The sequence below is a fragment of the Vanellus vanellus genome (assembly GCF_965231255.1).
Source record: "Vanellus vanellus genome assembly, chromosome: 2".
Lineage (NCBI taxonomy): Eukaryota > Metazoa > Chordata > Aves > Charadriiformes > Charadriidae > Vanellus > Vanellus vanellus.
Window position 1 is genome coordinate 145,835,333 of NC_138906.1, and position 18,396 is coordinate 145,853,728.

The window sequence follows — 18,396 nt, forward strand, 5'->3', positions numbered from 1 at the left end:
CTTTCAGTGCTGGTCATCTACACAAATGTAAAATTAGCATAATGGCTTATCCCTGGAAAAAAAATATGGCAGGTCTGTCTCTATATCCTAGCTTTGTTCTTGTTACACAATTCTCTCCGCTTAACAGTCATTCTTAAAATTTTATGATTGTTGCTGTATTAAGAGTTGTAGTATTCTGCAAAGAAGTACATCTCGGTAGGTATTCACTGTGATTACATTTTTGTTAAGCTCTTGGTCATAGGCACACTCTTAGGTTTTCATATAGACTGTACACAATATCTTCAGACACACTGGCAAAGGTGGATGAGCCAGGAATAAGGTACTCTAGATGATCTCTGAGTTTATGCAGTCCCTGGGTATCTAGGTCCCTCTTTCAGCTTTTTGGAGTTTTTTAATGATCTGAACGCTCTGCTGCTTATTTCACAGGGTGCACTGAAGGCCCAGTTGACCTGGTGTTTGTGATTGATGGATCAAAAAGTCTCGGAGAGGATAATTTTGAAACTGTAAAACAATTTGTCTCAGGAATCTTGGACACACTTGAGATTTCACCCAAAGCTGCTCGAGTTGGTTTGCTTCAGTATTCCACTGAAGTTCGCACAGAGTTTACATTAAGGCAGTTCAACTCAGCCAAAGACATGAAGAAAGCTGTATCACAAATGAAATACATGGGGCGAGGTTCCATGACAGGACTGGCTCTGAAGCAAATGTTTGAGAGAAGCTTCACAGAAACAGAAGGAGCAAGACCATTATCAGCAAATGTCCCTCGAATCTCTATTGTGTTTACGGATGGACGAGCCCAAGATGAAGTCTCCGAGTGGGCTGCTAGGGCAAAGCGAAATGGTAAGTGGAGATGTTTTTTACTCATTTTAAAAGGCAAATAGTTAGAAATAAGATATGGATATAGTATGGATATGCTACAGTATGTGCTAATCGAGAGAATTTGCCATAGCAGTCTGGCTAGTACAGTGACCATTGTAGCAGAACATCAGATCTTTGGTGTTCACAGGAGCCTTTGCTACAAGGCACGTATATCATCCCTAGTGCAGGACCCATGATGAGTGTCTCACCACTGGGGTTCCGTGCCATCCACAGGTAGTGGTACTACCCGCCTTGCATGCCATGCAGTACCCTGAACATATCCACTAAGGGTACACATTTGATACAGAGATTTGGGAACACTTGGAACTTCATAAAAAATTCTAAAAAAACAATAAAAAAAAAAAACAACCCAACCTGTCTCTTCAAAGTACAGCCGAAAACACCAAGCTGTGTGGAGCGGTCGACACGCTGGAGGGGAGGGAGGCCACCCAGAGGGACCTGGACAGTCTGGAGAGGTGGGCCTGTGCAAACCTCATGAAGTTCAACAAGGCCAAGTGCAAGGTCCTGCATGGGGGCCGGGGAAATCCCATGCACAAACACAGGCTGGGCAGAGAATGGATTGAGAGCAGCCCTGAGGAGAAGGGCTTGGGGGTGTTGGTTGATGAGAAACTCAACATGAGCCAGCAATGTGCGATCGCAGCCCAGAAAGCCAACCGTATCCTGGGCTGCATCAAAAGAAGCATGGCCAGCAGGTCAAGGGAGGGGATTCTGCCCCTCTACTCTGCTCTCCTGAGATCCCACTTGGAATACTGCGTCCAGCTCTGGAGCTCTCAACATAAGAAGGACATGGACCTGTTGAAGTGGGTCCAGAGGAGAGCTATGAAGATGATCAGAGGGATGGAGCACCTCTCCTATGAAGACAGGCTGAGAGAGTTGGGGTTCAACCTGGAGAAGAGAAGGCTCCAGAGAGACCTTATAGCAGCCTTCCAGTACTTAAAGAGAACCTACAGGAAAGACAGGGAGGGACTCTTTATCAGGGAGTGTAGTGATAGGACGAGGGGTAATGGTTTTAAACTGAAAGAGGGTAGTATTAGATTACATATTAGGAAAAATAAATTCACTATGAGGGTGGTGAGGCACCAGAACAAATTGCCAGGGAAGTTGTGGAGGCCCCATCCCTGGAAGTGTTCAAGGCAAGGTTGGATGTGGCTTTGACCAACCTGGTCTAGTGGGAGGTGTTCCTGCCCATGGCAGGGGGGCTGGAACTAGATGATCTTTAAGGTCCCTTCCAACCCAAACCATTCTATGATTCTAATTGGTTATGTTATATTTTCTGTTACATGTATTTTTAGCCAATTTTATAGTGCTGATGGTGTTCTGGAAGGAAAATGGGTCTTCTTTACAAAAGGATATAGCTGTGGTGCTGTCTATCTTTCTGTTTCTGTGTGCCTTATCAGATGATATGCTGAAATGAAACTGAAAACTAATGATTTTTTAATTTAGAATTAGAATTTAGTCAGGGCAGAAATCCATCCCCTAGGACACCTGTACCAGAAATTAGAAACTTTTCAGCTTTTTACAGAGTCAACTGAAAATTTTCAAAACTTTTCAAGAAAATAAAGGATCCCTTTTTTCTTTGTAAAACATTTTCTATTATTTTATGAGAAACTGCTTTAAGAACCATAGCTGATAGCCCACAAAACAGGGAAAACAGCCAGACTTTAGAAGATGCTGCACATTTTTCTGTTCTTGTTTTATTGACTTGATATATCAAGCATAACTTGATACACGATTAGTATAGCGTTGGTGAGGACTGACACCTCTCTGTAAGGAGAACAGGGAAAAACGTCCAAGCATGTGAGAAGAGCATGTGCTAACAAGGACGCCATTACAACGAGGTAAAAACAAAGTGGTTTTTAAAATATTAAAAACAAAACCAAAGATTTATACACTAACTAGTGAGATCTGGGAATGCACATGGAGGATTTACAGGACTGAAGAAGGAAAGAAGTACAAGCCAACCTTGCTTACTTGCTGAATGAAACCTCAGCTCCGGACTGCTTACACTGATATTTGTAATGCTACAAGCCAAATCCATCCCCTGTGTAATTGCAGCGTAGGCAATGTAGTAATGCTGAATATGAAATTGGCCTTGAATGTTTTATCAGTGATATCTCCAAGTCTTTAAAAAGCAACAGACCTCAGCATGACTGCTCCATTCATTAAACTGAATCAGCTTCTGGTGAATGTTTTACTTTCCTGGCTAAAGTGCAACGGTCGGCAGATTCATGACGAAAAGTAAGGAGATGCTTATGTTAAATGTTAAAGAGTTGGAAAATGCGTATTTTATGATGTTATAAGGCCTGGGATTCTTCTGCAAAAAGGTTTATGTTGCAATTCAGTGAGTGTGTAGCTGTTATTACCACGTGATAATACTTATCAAACCTCCTCGTCCTGTTTTATCCGAAACTAACCAGCTTAGAAGGCAGCTTCTGCTCTTGAATCTTAAAAAAGAGCTTGAAATACCATGATGCTAATAGTTGTATTATGAATCACAAAAATCAGTAATAGTTGTGGACACTTTCTAAGCCAGAACTGAGGTAAAGAGAAATGTTGTACCAGATCATATGTTCATGATAATAAAATTAACTGCTAAAAAGGGGGATATTGAAGACCACGAAGTTTTGCATTCATTGTTTAAAATCTGCCCAGTGAGACCGCTGTGAACCACTTCCTCCTTCCCTGCTTTCAGAGTGAAGAAAACTACAAATCCTCATTTGCTTTCTTCCTAGCACCTCAGCTGGTGAAATCCTTGTCCCAAGCATCCCTGTTGTAAAGCTCTTTCTCTCCTAGCCCCACAAATAATTTCTTTTCCCCTGTTCTTACCCTCGTGGGTCTGGGTGCCTTTGCAATGCCTCCCAGCCCACTAGCATCCCTTAGAGTGCAAGAATCTGGTCTCTGAGGATTTCAGTGAAACACTAAGTATTTATATTTTTCTAAAAAAATTACTGCCATATTTCAGGATTCTGCCCCATTGGCTAATGTATAACAGGTCTTCCTATCAACCCGGTAATTAGCTTTATTTCACACACCCTATGTATACAGACACACACAAACCAGGAACTTTCAGTGCAACTGAAATCTTGTGTGATTCTCTTGGATGTTTTGCAGTGCTCTTTCTGGCTTCGTTTACTATCAGTAGTGGCCAGGCAACTGTCATCTCTTTACTTAAAAACTGTTAAATTACAGCAAAGCAGTGAGTTTCTGCACATCTCTCAATAATTAAAGCACATTAAGCCTGTTCAAAACCAGTTTTGAAGTTACACAGCATATATATATATACACAGCTCTAAAGTGACTAATGCTCATATTTTCCTTTCATGGAGGAGCAAGGGTTTAGAACTGCTGATGTAATAATTATGTGCAATTTCTGTTAAATCTAGGCATAATTATCTATGCCATTGGAATAGGAAAAGCAATTGAGGAAGAACTGCTGGAAATTGCTTCAGAGCCATCATATAAACATCTTTTCTATGCTGAGGATTTCACAGCTATGGAGGACATAAGTGAAGAGCTAAGAGCCCAAATCTGTGAAGGTAAGAGTATTTCACTTTAATTGAGACAAAAGAGGAATGAATGCTTACAGATTTTTTGCAGGCCTAAAAGGACAACTAGTGTCATACCATAGGTCATAGATCATTGGTGTCAAACATTGCAAGGCGTAAGTCCTTCACGGTAATTTTTCTGTCCTTTAATATGTGAGGAATATATACCTTTAACCTATCAGGAGGTAAAGGTACATAATAATTGTCTTTCCTTTACTGTCATAAAGGTTGCATAAAGTGTACACTTCCGTGCCCAGAAGTGCTCCCTCCCCTTTCTTTTCCTACAGTTAAGTCAGCCATGCACTGAACCCCACCCTGCCAAAGAAGCATGATCTACTTCATTAGGAATGTGGGAAAATAATCAGGGATTTGTGATGTCTTAATGAGAATAAAAATTACTCTTAAGACCAGTGGCAAAAACGTAAACCACGGCAAAATAAATCATCAAGAGCTGTTGTGCGTATTTATAGAAGACTAAAAACAGTTCACCTAACATACATTCACAGCTACAAAGAGTGGTCTCAGTTATGCATAAGCTCCAAGTTTTGCTCCACAAATGTGGAAGGTTTGTGTCAGAAAGCACCCTTCCTCACTCTGGCACAAGCAGCCTTTTTATAAACAATCCCAGCTGAAGTTTTGCAAGGGGAAGGGGGAATGTGAGCTGGCACAAAAGCTGTTCAGCCAGAGAGAAGACAGTATGTCTCTCCCGCTCACACATTCCCAGGGCTCAGTATTATTTGTACATTGAAGTTGGTACCTGAAGCAAAGTTCAGAAGTGTCAATGTGAATATTAGTCATAGCACTAGAATTGTGCAAGATTATTTAGTTTTCACAAGCTTTTATTTGGTTATTTTTCTTGGAATTAAATGCAAACAGGTTTTATTTTCTTCTTTAACATTATTGTGTAAAATTGGCTGGCAAGCAGCAGTGCATTTCTTCCTCATACAGATGTCAAGAAAGAATGTGAGAATGTTTCCTAGCTGGTATATTCTTTGGGATTCTCTCAGTCCTAAGAAGTCCTAGTTTCATCTTTCTGAAATTCAAAATACTATGACAGCATGAAACCAAGTCTATTAGATTAACCTTCTTATTAGGCAGATAATCTGCTGATGACAGCATGTCATCTTAAAAGCTTGGGGAGATGCCAAAGCAAAAACTTTCTGGCAACTGGTATAATAATTCTCAGTCATTACCAAACCCCAGAGCTTGGTGATGGAAATGCATCCCTCAGGTACCCACAGCAGTGTTTAGCAACCACGATTTTCTTTTTTTTTTTTTAACTATGTTACTACATTACTTATGAAAAATAAGTAAATCCTGCCCCTTTGTGGCAGTTTCTAGACTACACCTCTAGTAAGCAGGCAGAGCTGGTGCCTCTCAGCTTCTGTCTCCTCGTCTCTCACCAGCAAGCAATGCCTCACACCTGTGAGCCGAGGACTGACCCAGCCTTGTTTTTCTGGACACTCCAGGACTACCTATTGCTCATCAACTCACTCCACCAGAAATTCTGCCTCCAGGCCTGTTACACAAGCTCATTTTTTTTCCTCTGTTTCGGTTTACAGCCTAAATTATTTCCTTTCTTTGCAACAGCAGTAATTTAATTTTTACTCAAGCCTTGATCCTTAGCTGAGGACTTCTGAGGCTCCAGCCTGCGAGGGCAGTGGGAGACCCTCTGAACCGCATGGACTCCACTGCCAAAGCCTCTCATCCCCAGTCCCAGCTGTGGATGGGCTGCATGTTTCCAAGTAAAGTAGAATCCCTCCAGATCTCTTTTGGGGTAAGGTTTTTCCTTTTATTCTGCAACAAAGCATCAGCTTTGTAGAATAGCTGCTGATGAGTATTAATTATTCTTCATAATTAGTAAAAAAAAAAATAAAGTGGCTTTCTCTTTTGCCACTTATTAAGACAAATTCAGTCAGAAGGTTCCTATTCATTGATTTGGTTAATGTTCATTTCTCATCTGACTGGAAGCACTAACGAGGCTACAGCAATGTCATACATAATATGCACTCATCATGATTGCCTCTTCACCCCTGTTCTGAGTATGTGCATTATGGAAGCCTTTAATTACATGGTCACACACTATTTTTGTCACAAGACCCCAACCCTGATCAGATGACATTACTCAGCAGCCTGCTGGTTAACATTCTGTTCTCCTTCCAAATTGCGTATCGTTTTCACTGCTGCAAATAGTCAGCCACTGCTTTTGAAGACACGTTTTTTTGAAGACACTTTCTCATAGGCTTTTCCTAACAAAATACTTAGGTTTTGTTAGAAAACAGAACACTAAAACCACCCAACTTTAGCATCATTCCAAAACAAATTCAAATATTTATGTTCACTGCACTGACTTCACCAAGGGACTCAGGTTTAGCAGCCTCTGTTGCTGCTTGTCTTATTCACAGCTTTACAGAGGTGATGAGATTAGAAGTCTTCTAACCCCAACCAGTTTCTGAAGCCTGATGAGGAGTTTCTGTCATGCCCAATTCCTGTCCCAAGCTTGAGACCTTCTGCCACTGCATCTATCAGTCTTCTTTCCAGTCCCTTACATCTGAATCCCAATTACTTGTCTATACCAGCCCAGTGTCCAAAGCTCAAACTTTTCAGGTCAGTTCCTCTGCTCTTCCAAAGACAGCCTCTAGACTTCTAGAGCAAGCCATTACTCTGGGTCAAACACTCAAGGTTCATCTTACCTGTTTCTTCCCTCCTACACTGGAAATCTCACCATCCTTGTTCCCAGTCGATCATTCTTCTGCTAGACTCCTCGCCCAGTTTGTTTCATTCCTTACCTTATCATCTCATGCCACACCTCTCTGCCCTGAACTCTTCTCTAAAATCTGTGTTCCTTCCATCAGCTGGTTCCACACAGACTTCTTGACATAAATGGAGTATTTCAGTGGGCAGAACTACACTCTGGTCTTCTTACTCAACCACTCATCTCTGTTCATTCCCCGTTCCTCATGCTCGGGCATTCCAGCCCCCACCCAGAGGATCTCATCTTCTTCCCAGTGCAACTTTGCACAACTGCATATTGCTGCACATCTGTCAAAATCCACTGGACTAACACAGATCCCAATAGCTGTAACAAACCTGTGGGGCCCAGAAGTATCTTCCACATCCCTACTGCGTCTTCATAGTGTATTAGGAGAGGTTGCACCATCACCTTTTACCCTCACACATTCACATTCAGTGAAGAAACTCTGTATATATTTGCAGGGAGCCCCAGACACTCCATCCACTCCCCTGGCAGAGTTGATCAAGTTGTGCAGTTGTTAAATGTATGTTCTTCAGCTCATCTGGGGCATTAAGAGCTCCACAGTTAATTGAAGGTGAAGCATTTATTTTCTAGAAAAGAACCCATTCTTAAGGAAGCAAAGCTGCCTCTACATTACCCTCTTGCGTCAAGAGAGGGATACTGCACAGAATGACTCCTGTGGTGGTTATACCTACATATATGATAGCTTTTCATTTCTCTCTAGACTAAAAAGATAGGTATGTTGAGCCTGAAATAAATTCCCACATTTTAAAGGTTGTTTCATGAATTAAAAACTTGTATTTTTGCTTATAACTGTAGTGCATCAAATAAACTCTACTGCACCCCTCTCACCTAAACACTCCCAACTCCCAGATCAATGTTTCCCATTATGAAGGAGAAAACTGAAGGAGAGCAAGAAATTTCTTCCTTCTCCAAGCACTTTTTATTCTTATTCAGTTCACCCCAAAGGACTGATGAATGACAATGAAATATGCAAGAATTTTCACTGAAGGACACAAAGTAGGTTGCTGTAATTTCAGATTGCTTCAATACTATTAATCTATTCATAAAGCACTTCTGGTTTAGGAAGAGTTCCTCTGATAGTCTGAGTTGAAGGGCGAGTCCTGGGGTTTCCATCAACATCGGACCTCTTCTAAACTGCACAGGTATGAGGCATTCTCCATGTGTTATGAGAGACAGAGAGAAATGCTAAGTTACTGCTAAGAAGCATCTCCGTTTCTAGGGAGTATGAACATTTTTATTGCTCCTTTTGTGATGTCATTTCCTTTGGCAATTTCTTTCTACCAGCCTTGAAAGAGTCAGCTCACCAGCAAGATCCAGCATCTGGGAAGTCTCATAAGACTGGTCCACAGCCTTCAGGTTGGCTGTTTTAATTCAGTGTCCTGCTGTCTCCCCAGATCGTTGCTAAGTTGCTTCTTCACGCTGCCTTCGTAGGGAACCCTAACAATTCATCTATGAGAGAACTGTTTGTCCCGTTCCCCTTCCCGCCACGCTTTCTGCAATTCCAATCTGCTTTCTACAAAAAAATTGGAGATCCACTGTAACAAATGCATGGCTGCATGCTTCTTACACCATCCAAACAAATTACTTCATGGGGAAACCTGTATTTCAACACTGTGCTTGATGCTTTAAAGCATGTTCAGCTTTCAATCACTTCCATTTCTCACAGGAACCTTCACAACTCCCTTTCAGTTCTGCAACCCACAACTTAAATCCTGTAGACAGTAAATACAGCCCAATGGCTTGGGTCCTTCACATCTTTGTATCCCTAGTCCTCTCCATGAATGATCCTCACTGCAATCAGTGAGATTACTCACTAATTAAGGAGAACTCAGTGCATGTGAGTAGAAAAAAAAATACTGTATGATTAAGTGAAGTGGGTTTGATTTTTAGACTTTTGGGGGGTTTCCTGCAGGACCTGAATCAACCACAATAGCCATCACAGATGTCATTGCCTGTCCCAATCTTGCAATACACCACAAGTATCTTTTTGAAGACAGTCACACTCACTCAACAAGAACAACAGGTAATCAGGTGACCTTTGTTTAAAATAATCCAGACTGCTTTTTGAATATATAGGCCTAAGTGTTGTGTGCTATCTTCCAGTATTTGCAATATCTGCCCCAGAGCATTCCTTTGGATGTTGACTTGTTTTGAGAACGGGAAGCTGTGTTAAACCTGCTCTGCATTATATAAGTCCTTGTCATTTCCTCCCCCATCCCATTTGATTTATTCAGCATTTAGTCTATACTTGACTGTTTCTGTTTTTCAGCAAAAGCTTCAAAAGATAAAGACCAGTGCAAATGTGAAAACCTTGTAACATTCCAGAACTATGCAACCAATGAAGTAAGAAAACTCACCCAACGATATATCCTTTCAGAATAATTGTTTCTTACATGTAAGACAATGGGGGGGGCAGGTTAAAAGAAACTATAACACATCAGGTTTAAGCTGTCTCCATAGCTCAAATCAATCTACTGTAATGAAAAGCTAAACTACTTGATAGATAACGTTAATCTCCAAGAACCAAGGCTTTCAAGACTTGAAAGCTGCCTCTCTTCATAGAAGGGACCAAAATATTAATAAGGATCTTAACTTTTAATAATCCCTAACAGTAAACACCTTCAGGGACAGCAAAGAAATGACTGGTCACATTCAAGACTAACACTCTTTGCTTTGGGTTAATTCTTCAGATCGTACCGAAATAGCATTTACTGGCTTACAGGAGTCACAATACAAGAGATGTGCCTGGTTAAGCACCAGAGGCAGCGAGTCATTTAAAACAATACTGTAAATGAAGAGGAATTTGGAGGACTGAGGTCTGAATAATTTTGCATGAGCAAATATGCAGATAAAAATTAGGTAAGTGCAGATCAACAGCATTCCCCCCCCCCCCCAAGTTTATCTTTTTGAGGGAGCAGTTAGTACAGTAGCCTTTACACTACCTGGAACATCCACCAGATGTCTCAGGAGAAAACTGCAGCAAAATAGCAGTACACCTTCTGCAATATTTTGCATCATGCAGTATTTATGCAGCAAATTCCTGTATTTTCTCCATGAAAGCTGCTTTTGCCTAATCAAATAAATAGAAGACATCACATCTTCTATTTCAGTTTTCTAACTGTGTTCAAGATCAATAAGTACTTATTTTCTGCACAGAAGAGTGCAGTGATACCAATGGCTCGTAATGGTGTGCTTCCTAGACAAGAACAGCTTCAGACTGAGGAACCTGTGGAGTTAACAGTCTGTCCAGAGCCAGGCTAACAAAGCCCTCAGTAGTGATGACAGCAGGAAAGACGACAGAGGGCTCTTAACCCGATGCAAAATAATTGCCTACCAGGTCAGGCCTTACCTCCAGCTATTTAGTGTAATAGCTACAGTGAGGCAACCAACCTCACTATATATTCCACCTTCCCAAGTGAATCCTTCAGCAGTTAGCTTAAGGAATCATGTTCTGATCACTTGATTATCATTTTAAATTATTCCATGCAAAGTAGAATTACTTCCACGAAGGGGGAGAAAGCCATTGCATAAGGTTATTGCTAGATGCTTCAAATGCTCATCAACGTTTATACATCTCTGAAGGGACTTCTCCAAATTACTTTGGAGAAAAATCTCTAGGTGATTTCCCACATCCTTTAGCGTGTTATTCAGACACATGCCGTTCCAACCTAGATACTGACAAGAAAGGAGACCACTCCTTCACCCTTCAGCAGAAGCCTTAGACTCTTTACTGTGATCTCCTGCAGCTGCGTTATGAGGAACTCTGAGCTTACTCAGAATCAAAGAAAACAGGGCTTAGCAACATGTGCTTTTTTGCTCTACAATTTGAGCAGGGAACCCTGTGATTTTTTTTTCAATTTGCCTGTCTATGCTAACCAACCTTTAACAGCACCTTGTCAAAGATCCCGCTTTTGTATGCCCAGTTGTCCATTTTTCCTTGTCTAAGACCTCAAAACACTGTCATCAAGACACTAGATGAAACAAGCTAAGAGTGGGGTGGAGCAAGTTAGTCCTTTTAAGGTGGGCTTTCAGTTCTCTCTTGATGCTAGGTCCCCTCTTCCTCTCAGCTTCCCCTAGCTCCAGCCTTACTATGTCTCTTGGAGAGGTGGTTAGGTAAACAGTACCGATCCAACCTCCTCCTGCAGCAGACATAGCATTCCTGTCAGGTGGAGGTGCTTATCAGGAAAGCAATGCTGCAAACTGCTTTGCATTGCTAGTTCCTTACTTTCAGCAGAGCCAGCCCTTGATCCCACGGAGCTTCTTGTGCCCTGCTCCACATCTGTCTAGAAACCACTGGCTTTGTAAACAGTACTCTATGCTACACCACCATAGGGCAGGAATGTAACATCACGAGTGGACATTCTTACTGCAGTCGTGGCACTCTGTAGAGTTTTATAATCTCCTGTTGGCTTACATGTAGTTTTCCATGTGATTAAGTGAAACATTTGTTAAATAGCATTAACTAGGATAAGTATTTAGCTTCCCCTTTAAATTAGAGGAAACCAGACAGTTTTCAGAACCACCAGCCTTTTTAATAAGCTGTAGCCTGAACTTGATGTCAAGGTATGCCCATTAATGAATGGCGTTTCACACAGCTTTCTCGACTCAGCTGATCAAAGCAGAACAACAAAAATACAGGGCGAGTGTTATATCAGAAACTACTGAGAGTCAGAGGGTAAGAAAGGGCAGAAACAAGAGCAAGTTTATGGCCCATAGCAATCAGGCAGCTGACACTGTTTTTCTATTAATGCATGCTATCAGTAGCAGTCTTTCCTTAACTTTTGTCTACTGGAAGAAATGACGAAGAGAATGGAAGACTTGGAAAGCAGGCTAAAGTACTGATCAAAATATACTGTATATTTATACATACAAACTTGTCAGAGCTATTTTCTTAAACTGGTTCAAAGTAAAATAACAAATCCTTGTGTCCGAGATTGAAAAGAGTATTTTGGATCCCTGCATCTATATACTATGTGGTCTGTCTTTCACTAATTGCAGATAAGAAATATTGAAAATTTTTATATATATAACAATTTAGTAACTAGCAAAAATTCCAATTAAGCAGAACTAAACAAGTGAAATGAGCTATGCAAAATAATAAAATGCTGTTATTTTTTGAAGTGAAACCTCCATGTTTTGAAGTACTTTGAGGGTATGAATTTATTTGGCTTGCTTTTCTGTATCTCCTTCCTCCACTCTGCTAGTATTTGAAGCACCCTATCTGTGTGGGTACATATATAGTTCTACATATATAAAAACAGAACAAGCGGGACAGCATTTACAGCAATTAGGTTTCACTTATATTCTTCCAACAAGAGTAGACTACTGAAATCAGTTAGAAATAAAAATTTATACATTTGTGTTGAAACTGTGATGAAAGTAAATGAGCAAAGTGGGAAGTCTGCTGGGTTAGCAGGGTATCAGAATCCAAAGTTTCAAGTACTTTTTCTCTTACCACATCCAGACCATATAACTTCTTCCTGCTGTTCTCTGGTCAGCATTCAGCTATTCCATAACTTTTCTGAATGCAACCAGTTATTTTAGTTATGAAACCATTCTTCAGGTAATACAACTAGCTGCACACCTGTTTGTCAAACACTAAGACACAAACAAAGCCAACAAATTGCTTCCAGCTATTTTGGCCAACTGAAGCGCCTTGAAGTTATACTCCTTTCCCTTTGCAGCAACAGCACTCTGCTGCTAGCTTTACTTTCACACAGCATCTGAACTATCTCTTGAACTGATCCATATCAGTGGCTGAATAGGTAGAGACACCAGTGTTTCCTCCTTTGCTTTTACACACATTGGTTTGCCTCTTTACTATCTCCAAATGGAAATGCAGAGCTTCATCCTTTCTATACCAGAAGCACAAGTAGTTGCAGCAGAACTAGATTAAGTGATCTCAGATAAGCCAATGAGCATGAATGGGTATGTAACAGCAAGCTTTAAAAGGTACCTCATGCTTTGGCATACTTGGGCAAACAGAACACAAGTTCTGCAAGGATACCAGTACATACTGATTTTCATTAGGTGTTTCTTTTACTGCATGTCAGCAAAGCTCTTGCACCTCAATTAATAATCACTACTAGTAAGGAACATCCTCCAATTCAGTGTCTCGCACAAAACAGGCACAAATCTTTAAGATACCAATGTCTTCAGCGACAGTGACTTGAGAACACCAACTCATCTGTCTCTAACACAACATCTTCAAAAAACTAAAAAAAAAAAAAAAAAAAAAAAAACCACACACCAAAAAAAACCCAACCACCCAAAACCTAATTTAAAATCAGTTGAGAAGTTAATTGATATCTTATTTATTTAAAGTATTGTCTAGCAGCTATCCTATTTCCCGTGACAGATATATTTTCTCTTGGAATGAAGACACAAAGAGGATAATTTGCTTTAGTACTCCGTGATTGACTTGGTAAAAATAGCATTTTTTTTTAGCAGAGAAAAACCCTTTGGGGTCCCTCACCAACATCCCACATTTGCTACTGTATCTCGCATGACAACTTGTTTTTGCATTAGCACTCCAAAACCAAGAACTAAGGAAGCCCCAGCCAGTTGAGATTTGGCACCATATCAAGTCTTACTACTCCACTTACCTCTCAAGATCCACAACTTCTTCACAGGACAAAACTTGCCTGTTTTTCTAGGTTATTTCTAACAGAACAGGAAACAGCAGTGGTAATGAATCTTCGTTTATAGTTTGTTCCCTAAAACCAGCAAAGGTATAATACAATTTTTTTTTTTTAAACAGATCTGTAACCAGTTTTATTGTAGAAATAACACCTTTACAGCATTTACTTCTCACTGGCTTGTTCTGGCATGCTTCTAATGATGTCAGAGTCACCTGTAAAACAAAAATATAATGTTACAAGATGACCCACAGAAAGATCTGTTTTCAGGAATAAGCCAAAAAGTTAAAAAAAGACACACTGATTCTACAAATATAAAACAACTTAAAAGCAACAAAGTCTGTTTAGGAAACAAGCAAATAATTTTCATGGCTTGATTAAAAAAAAAAAAAAAAAAACAACTTGTAACTGCATTTTGGTAATCCATACACAGTATTTTCACAGTAATTATGTACCTGTTACTAGCATTTACAAAACCAGTACTAGAGCAACAATCTAGTCCTGGAGGACACAATGCATAGTTTTAATATAGCGAATGTCTAGCCTCCCCTGATCACGAGAATATCAGGACAGCGAGAATATTCGCATTACATTAGATAGCAAAAATATTTACTTGCAGTTCACTCCCCTCCCCCCTAATCAAACCTAAAAGTAACATTTAACAAAGTAACAAAATTAAGTTTACATCTAACATTACAGCTAGTATTTGAATACAAGCAAGCAAAATAAATTTTTCTGAAGAAACAGTGAATTCCAACCAATGTCAATTGAGGAGCATTCGGTGAAAGTTATTATAGAAGTCATTAAATCTGTGTGTATGCATTTTGGTCAACAAACAGAAAAAAGATTGATTCTTCTCTTAGAAGATATTGGAAAGAGGATGAGAAGTCCCTTAATTAGTCCTCTATGAGGAACTTGAGCAACTCTCTGGGAAAAAGAGTGCTACCAAACCATAGAAATTACATGCAGATTTACAGTTTTAAAATGTTTAATATAGTTCTCAACCCTGGATTAGTATTCACCTGCATATAGGTCATTTTTATATGTATCATTCTGGGAAGCAGGACCACTCACAACCCTTGGTCTTAGATTAAGACCAGTCAGACAAGGTCAATGCCCACAGCATTTTGTACCAGCTCAAATTCTAGCCAATGAGCATAGAAACATGTACAATAAAGTTGCTTCCCAGCCACTGAAACCTCATTACAGATCAAGAGGGAGCCAAAATGCACGCTTACAGGGTTTAGCAGTAATGGGGCCTATGTGCAAATATAAGCAGCAGTAATTCCAGGTTCCAAGAATGTAGGACTCACGAAGAAAAACAGGATCTTGGTCAGAGGAAGTTATAATTAAGAATTAAACTCAATGGAAAAGGACAGCAAAATATGTCATCACCCCTGCACGTTACTTGCTTAGTGCTGCTACTCAGAGATGGACAGAGCAGCCACAGGTACATACCCATTTGGTCACTATCCTGCAAAAGAGACATACCTGGGTCGATGATAGCCAGTGTGCACACTCTGTAGTATTTTCCGCATGCTGTGCCCAATTCAATGTTGTTGCCGCTATAATGATGGACACCAGTCTTGGCAAGCATAGCGTAGTACTCAATCTCCGATTTCCTGAAATTCAAAACCCAGGTGTTACAGTACTGACAAACAATTTGGATTGACAATAATACAGCAAGAGCAGCTTTAACTCCAATCACACTTAAACCTTACAGTTTTCCTTCCTACCCAGAAAAATACATGTTCCTTGCCAGACAACATCACTACTGTGTTATGGCTCAAAAACCCTTATCCAGAGGTACGCTGAAGGTATGTAACAGCAACTCACTTTTGGAGCGCAAATCCTTCAGGTTGCTCCTACACACACTCATTTCTACAGGAAAGAGGATTCAGGACTTCTAGATTTCTGAAAGGTTGTATGTGCTAAGCCAAAGTGCATAAACAATGACCCTTATTAATGCCAATACCCAGTGATAGTGCTGATGCCGAAGAGAGATCTGACTGCCACTAGCTGTTAAAGAAACTGTGTATTCTTTCTTGAAAGGAGAGTCGATCTATATTTCCTTCTCTTCCAACTTCCACCAGGAGATTCTAGTGGTCAATAGTGTTCCTCAAGCACTTTTGGAATCCCCGCTAACATGCTGCCTACTGTTAACAGTGCTGCCATTTCTCAAGCGTCTAATTTTGGTTTTTGGCATTTACAGTTTCCCGAATCTGTCAGTATCCCCTGAAAACAAAAAGGGATCAGAAATTCAACAATGAAAATGTACGTAAGTCAGTAAAAATTTCATGCTCAAAAAAGCAATTTCACTGGCCAGGAACCAAAATTTATAATTTCCTTTGACACCAAATTTTGTGCATTTCAAATACTTAAATCAGTATCGATTACCAATTTTCCCACCAGTATGTTATTTTCCAATATACTACTTTGAAAAAACACAGGAATTTAGCCAGATGCTATCACAGTATCTTCATTAGCACAAACTCTTTGGAACATGCCAGCAAAGTTCTCCGTATTAATAATAGCAATTAACATGAAGTACACACTGTACTTGTACAAAGAACCTGTCTTAGTTTTAAAGAGAACTGTTTTTCCATACATCTGCTCACCTCAAAGCAGGACAGTTGTTGGCTAGGATGACCAACTTGGCTTTGCCCTGCCGAATCATTTTCAGAGTCTGTTTGTATCCCAGCACATATTTACCACTTTTCATAACCAGCTGCAGCCTGGAGTTTATGGACTCTAGGGACTTTTTCTGAAAAATACGTAGAAAAGCATTACTGTATGTTACTTTACATTTTGCAAAATGGCGGAGAACGTAAGAAAATGAAGAAATTCCAAATACAAGCAGTCTTTTAATAATTTCCCTATAATTTGCAACATGGAATAAGAAAAGCCAGCTTACCATGCGAGTATGAGAAAGCTTGTGGGTAAGGAGGTTGCTGATACTACGTTTTCCCAACTTCATAAAAATACCTCTTACCCACATTTCTTATAAAAGAAAAATACATCTTAAAACATTGTTGCTACTATCTACATTCATCAGTAACATCTGGGTGTATTTGACAGGCCTTTATCAAAGCTCAACTAATAAAGTCCAAGTAAATGCTACTTCTGCCTTGCAAATCTAAGCCAGGTTTGGAGTACACCTCTTCCCAGGGCACACACTAATAGAGTTACAATGGTTAGCAGAAACAAGTAATCACATCCAATGAGCTAACATTCCAACAGGAGAGTGTGGTGCTGATGACAACAGGTTGCATTTACAAGGACGAACACCACCATCTAACAACAAACCCGTACGTGCCGGAGCCGCTCTAAGAGAAAGGCAAGAACATGCCACGAGATGCAAAAGCAGAGCTCCACCCGCATTAGGAACTCAGCACCAGCTCCCCCTTCCTCCAGCTACTACAGAGGCCCTGTAAGCAGTCCGCGATAGCGCACCGGAGGGGACCGAGGACAGAGAAGCGGGGAGAGGCGGCCGCAGGGCGCGGCTGGCAGCCTGTGCAAGGGGGGGGGAGCACGGCCCGAGCTCCGAAGGCCGCAACAGGCATCTCCGGCTGCGCCCAGGCACTCCCGCTGCCCCCCGTCCCAGCCTCAGATCGTGCCGGGGCCCACTCTGCCCCATCGCAGCGCGACCAGCCCCTCTCCGCCGTCCCGCACAGCGCCCGCCGCCAGCAGAGCCCGGGCCGCCGCCACGTGAAGCCGGCGCGGCCCGCTCCCACTCACCGTCTTCTTCGCGGCCACCATGTTGCTGCCTCGCGTCGGGTCGGGCGGTAACTGGAACAGAGGGGTGAACGGGGGGAGGCGTTAGCACCCGGCAGCGGTCCCCCGCGCCCGCCCGCACCACCCCAGCCGAGCCCCACTCACCTGAGACGCGCCGCCAAGATGGCCGGGCCGCCAGAAAGGAACGAGCTCCCACAAGGCATCGCGGATCCCCGCGCCGCAGCTCTCGCGAGAGCCCCGCGCAGCCGCCTCGCCTCGCCCCGCCCCTCCCTCCGGCTGCCAATGCGCCCGCGCGCAGCCGCCAGCGGCCGCGGCCCGGGCGGGGGAGGGCGGGGCCTGAAGAGGAGCGGGACGGGGCCAGCGGGCCGTGCACGCGGCGGGGTGCTGCTATGGCGGCCGGGCCTTAGCGTGTGGCCGCCTGTTCTCCTTCGTCCGCCCCTTCCCCGGCCACGCAGCGTCCCCGGTGTCACAGAGCCATTTTAAATGCCCTTTTTCCCGTCACAGCCGCGCGGGAGGTTTCAGGCGCTGGTCAAGGAAGCCCCTTGCAGGGAGGTCCCGAGGGGCCAGAGCCTTCCCCTGTGGGGATGTCACTTCTGCCACAGGGCCCATGGGGAGAATTTCGGTACCGAGAAAATAAATCTCTTTGGCATCACATGCCACTGGAGCCACAGATGCATGTGCTGGTCTGACTCCACATTTCCCTGCTGTAAGCGCTGAGCATGCAGGCCCTTGGTAAAACAGCCGTGCCCTCCTTTCACCAGGCCCGACGGCTTCCGCCAGCCCCCACTTCTGCGCTGCGGTCAGGTAAATGCTCCCGGTG

The 18,396-nt window shown here is 42.1% G+C and overlaps 2 protein-coding genes across 2 annotated transcripts in view; one reads left to right on the forward strand and one right to left on the reverse strand.

Annotated features, from left to right (window-relative positions):
- Positions 1 to 12,305, forward strand: part of MATN2 (matrilin 2) — a gene marked incomplete at its 5' end in the record, with an annotated part of 69,445 nt that extends 57,140 nt beyond the window's left edge. Inside the window, 6 exons of the mRNA XM_082479494.1 lie at positions 427 to 840; positions 4,263 to 4,415; positions 8,488 to 8,559; positions 9,116 to 9,226; positions 9,473 to 9,568; positions 11,993 to 12,305. Of these exons, the coding sequence (XP_082335620.1) occupies positions 427 to 840; positions 4,263 to 4,415; positions 8,488 to 8,559; positions 9,116 to 9,226; positions 9,473 to 9,568; positions 11,993 to 12,045 (899 nt within the window). The 3' untranslated portion in view covers positions 12,046 to 12,305. The remainder of the gene's footprint in view (positions 1 to 426; positions 841 to 4,262; positions 4,416 to 8,487; positions 8,560 to 9,115; positions 9,227 to 9,472; positions 9,569 to 11,992) is intronic.
- A 1,580-nt stretch (positions 12,306 to 13,885) lies between these two features.
- On the reverse strand, positions 13,886 to 17,816 carry RPL30 (ribosomal protein L30). Its single transcript, XM_082479495.1, has 5 exons — positions 17,721 to 17,816; positions 17,580 to 17,630; positions 16,460 to 16,605; positions 15,333 to 15,463; positions 13,886 to 14,056 (listed from the first exon to the last, which is right to left on the reverse strand). Exons 2-5 carry the CDS (start codon positions 17,598 to 17,600, stop codon positions 14,007 to 14,009), a joined length of 348 nt encoding a protein of 115 aa, XP_082335621.1. The 5' UTR covers positions 17,601 to 17,630; positions 17,721 to 17,816; the 3' UTR covers positions 13,886 to 14,006.
- Positions 17,817 to 18,396: the final 580 nt, after the last annotated feature.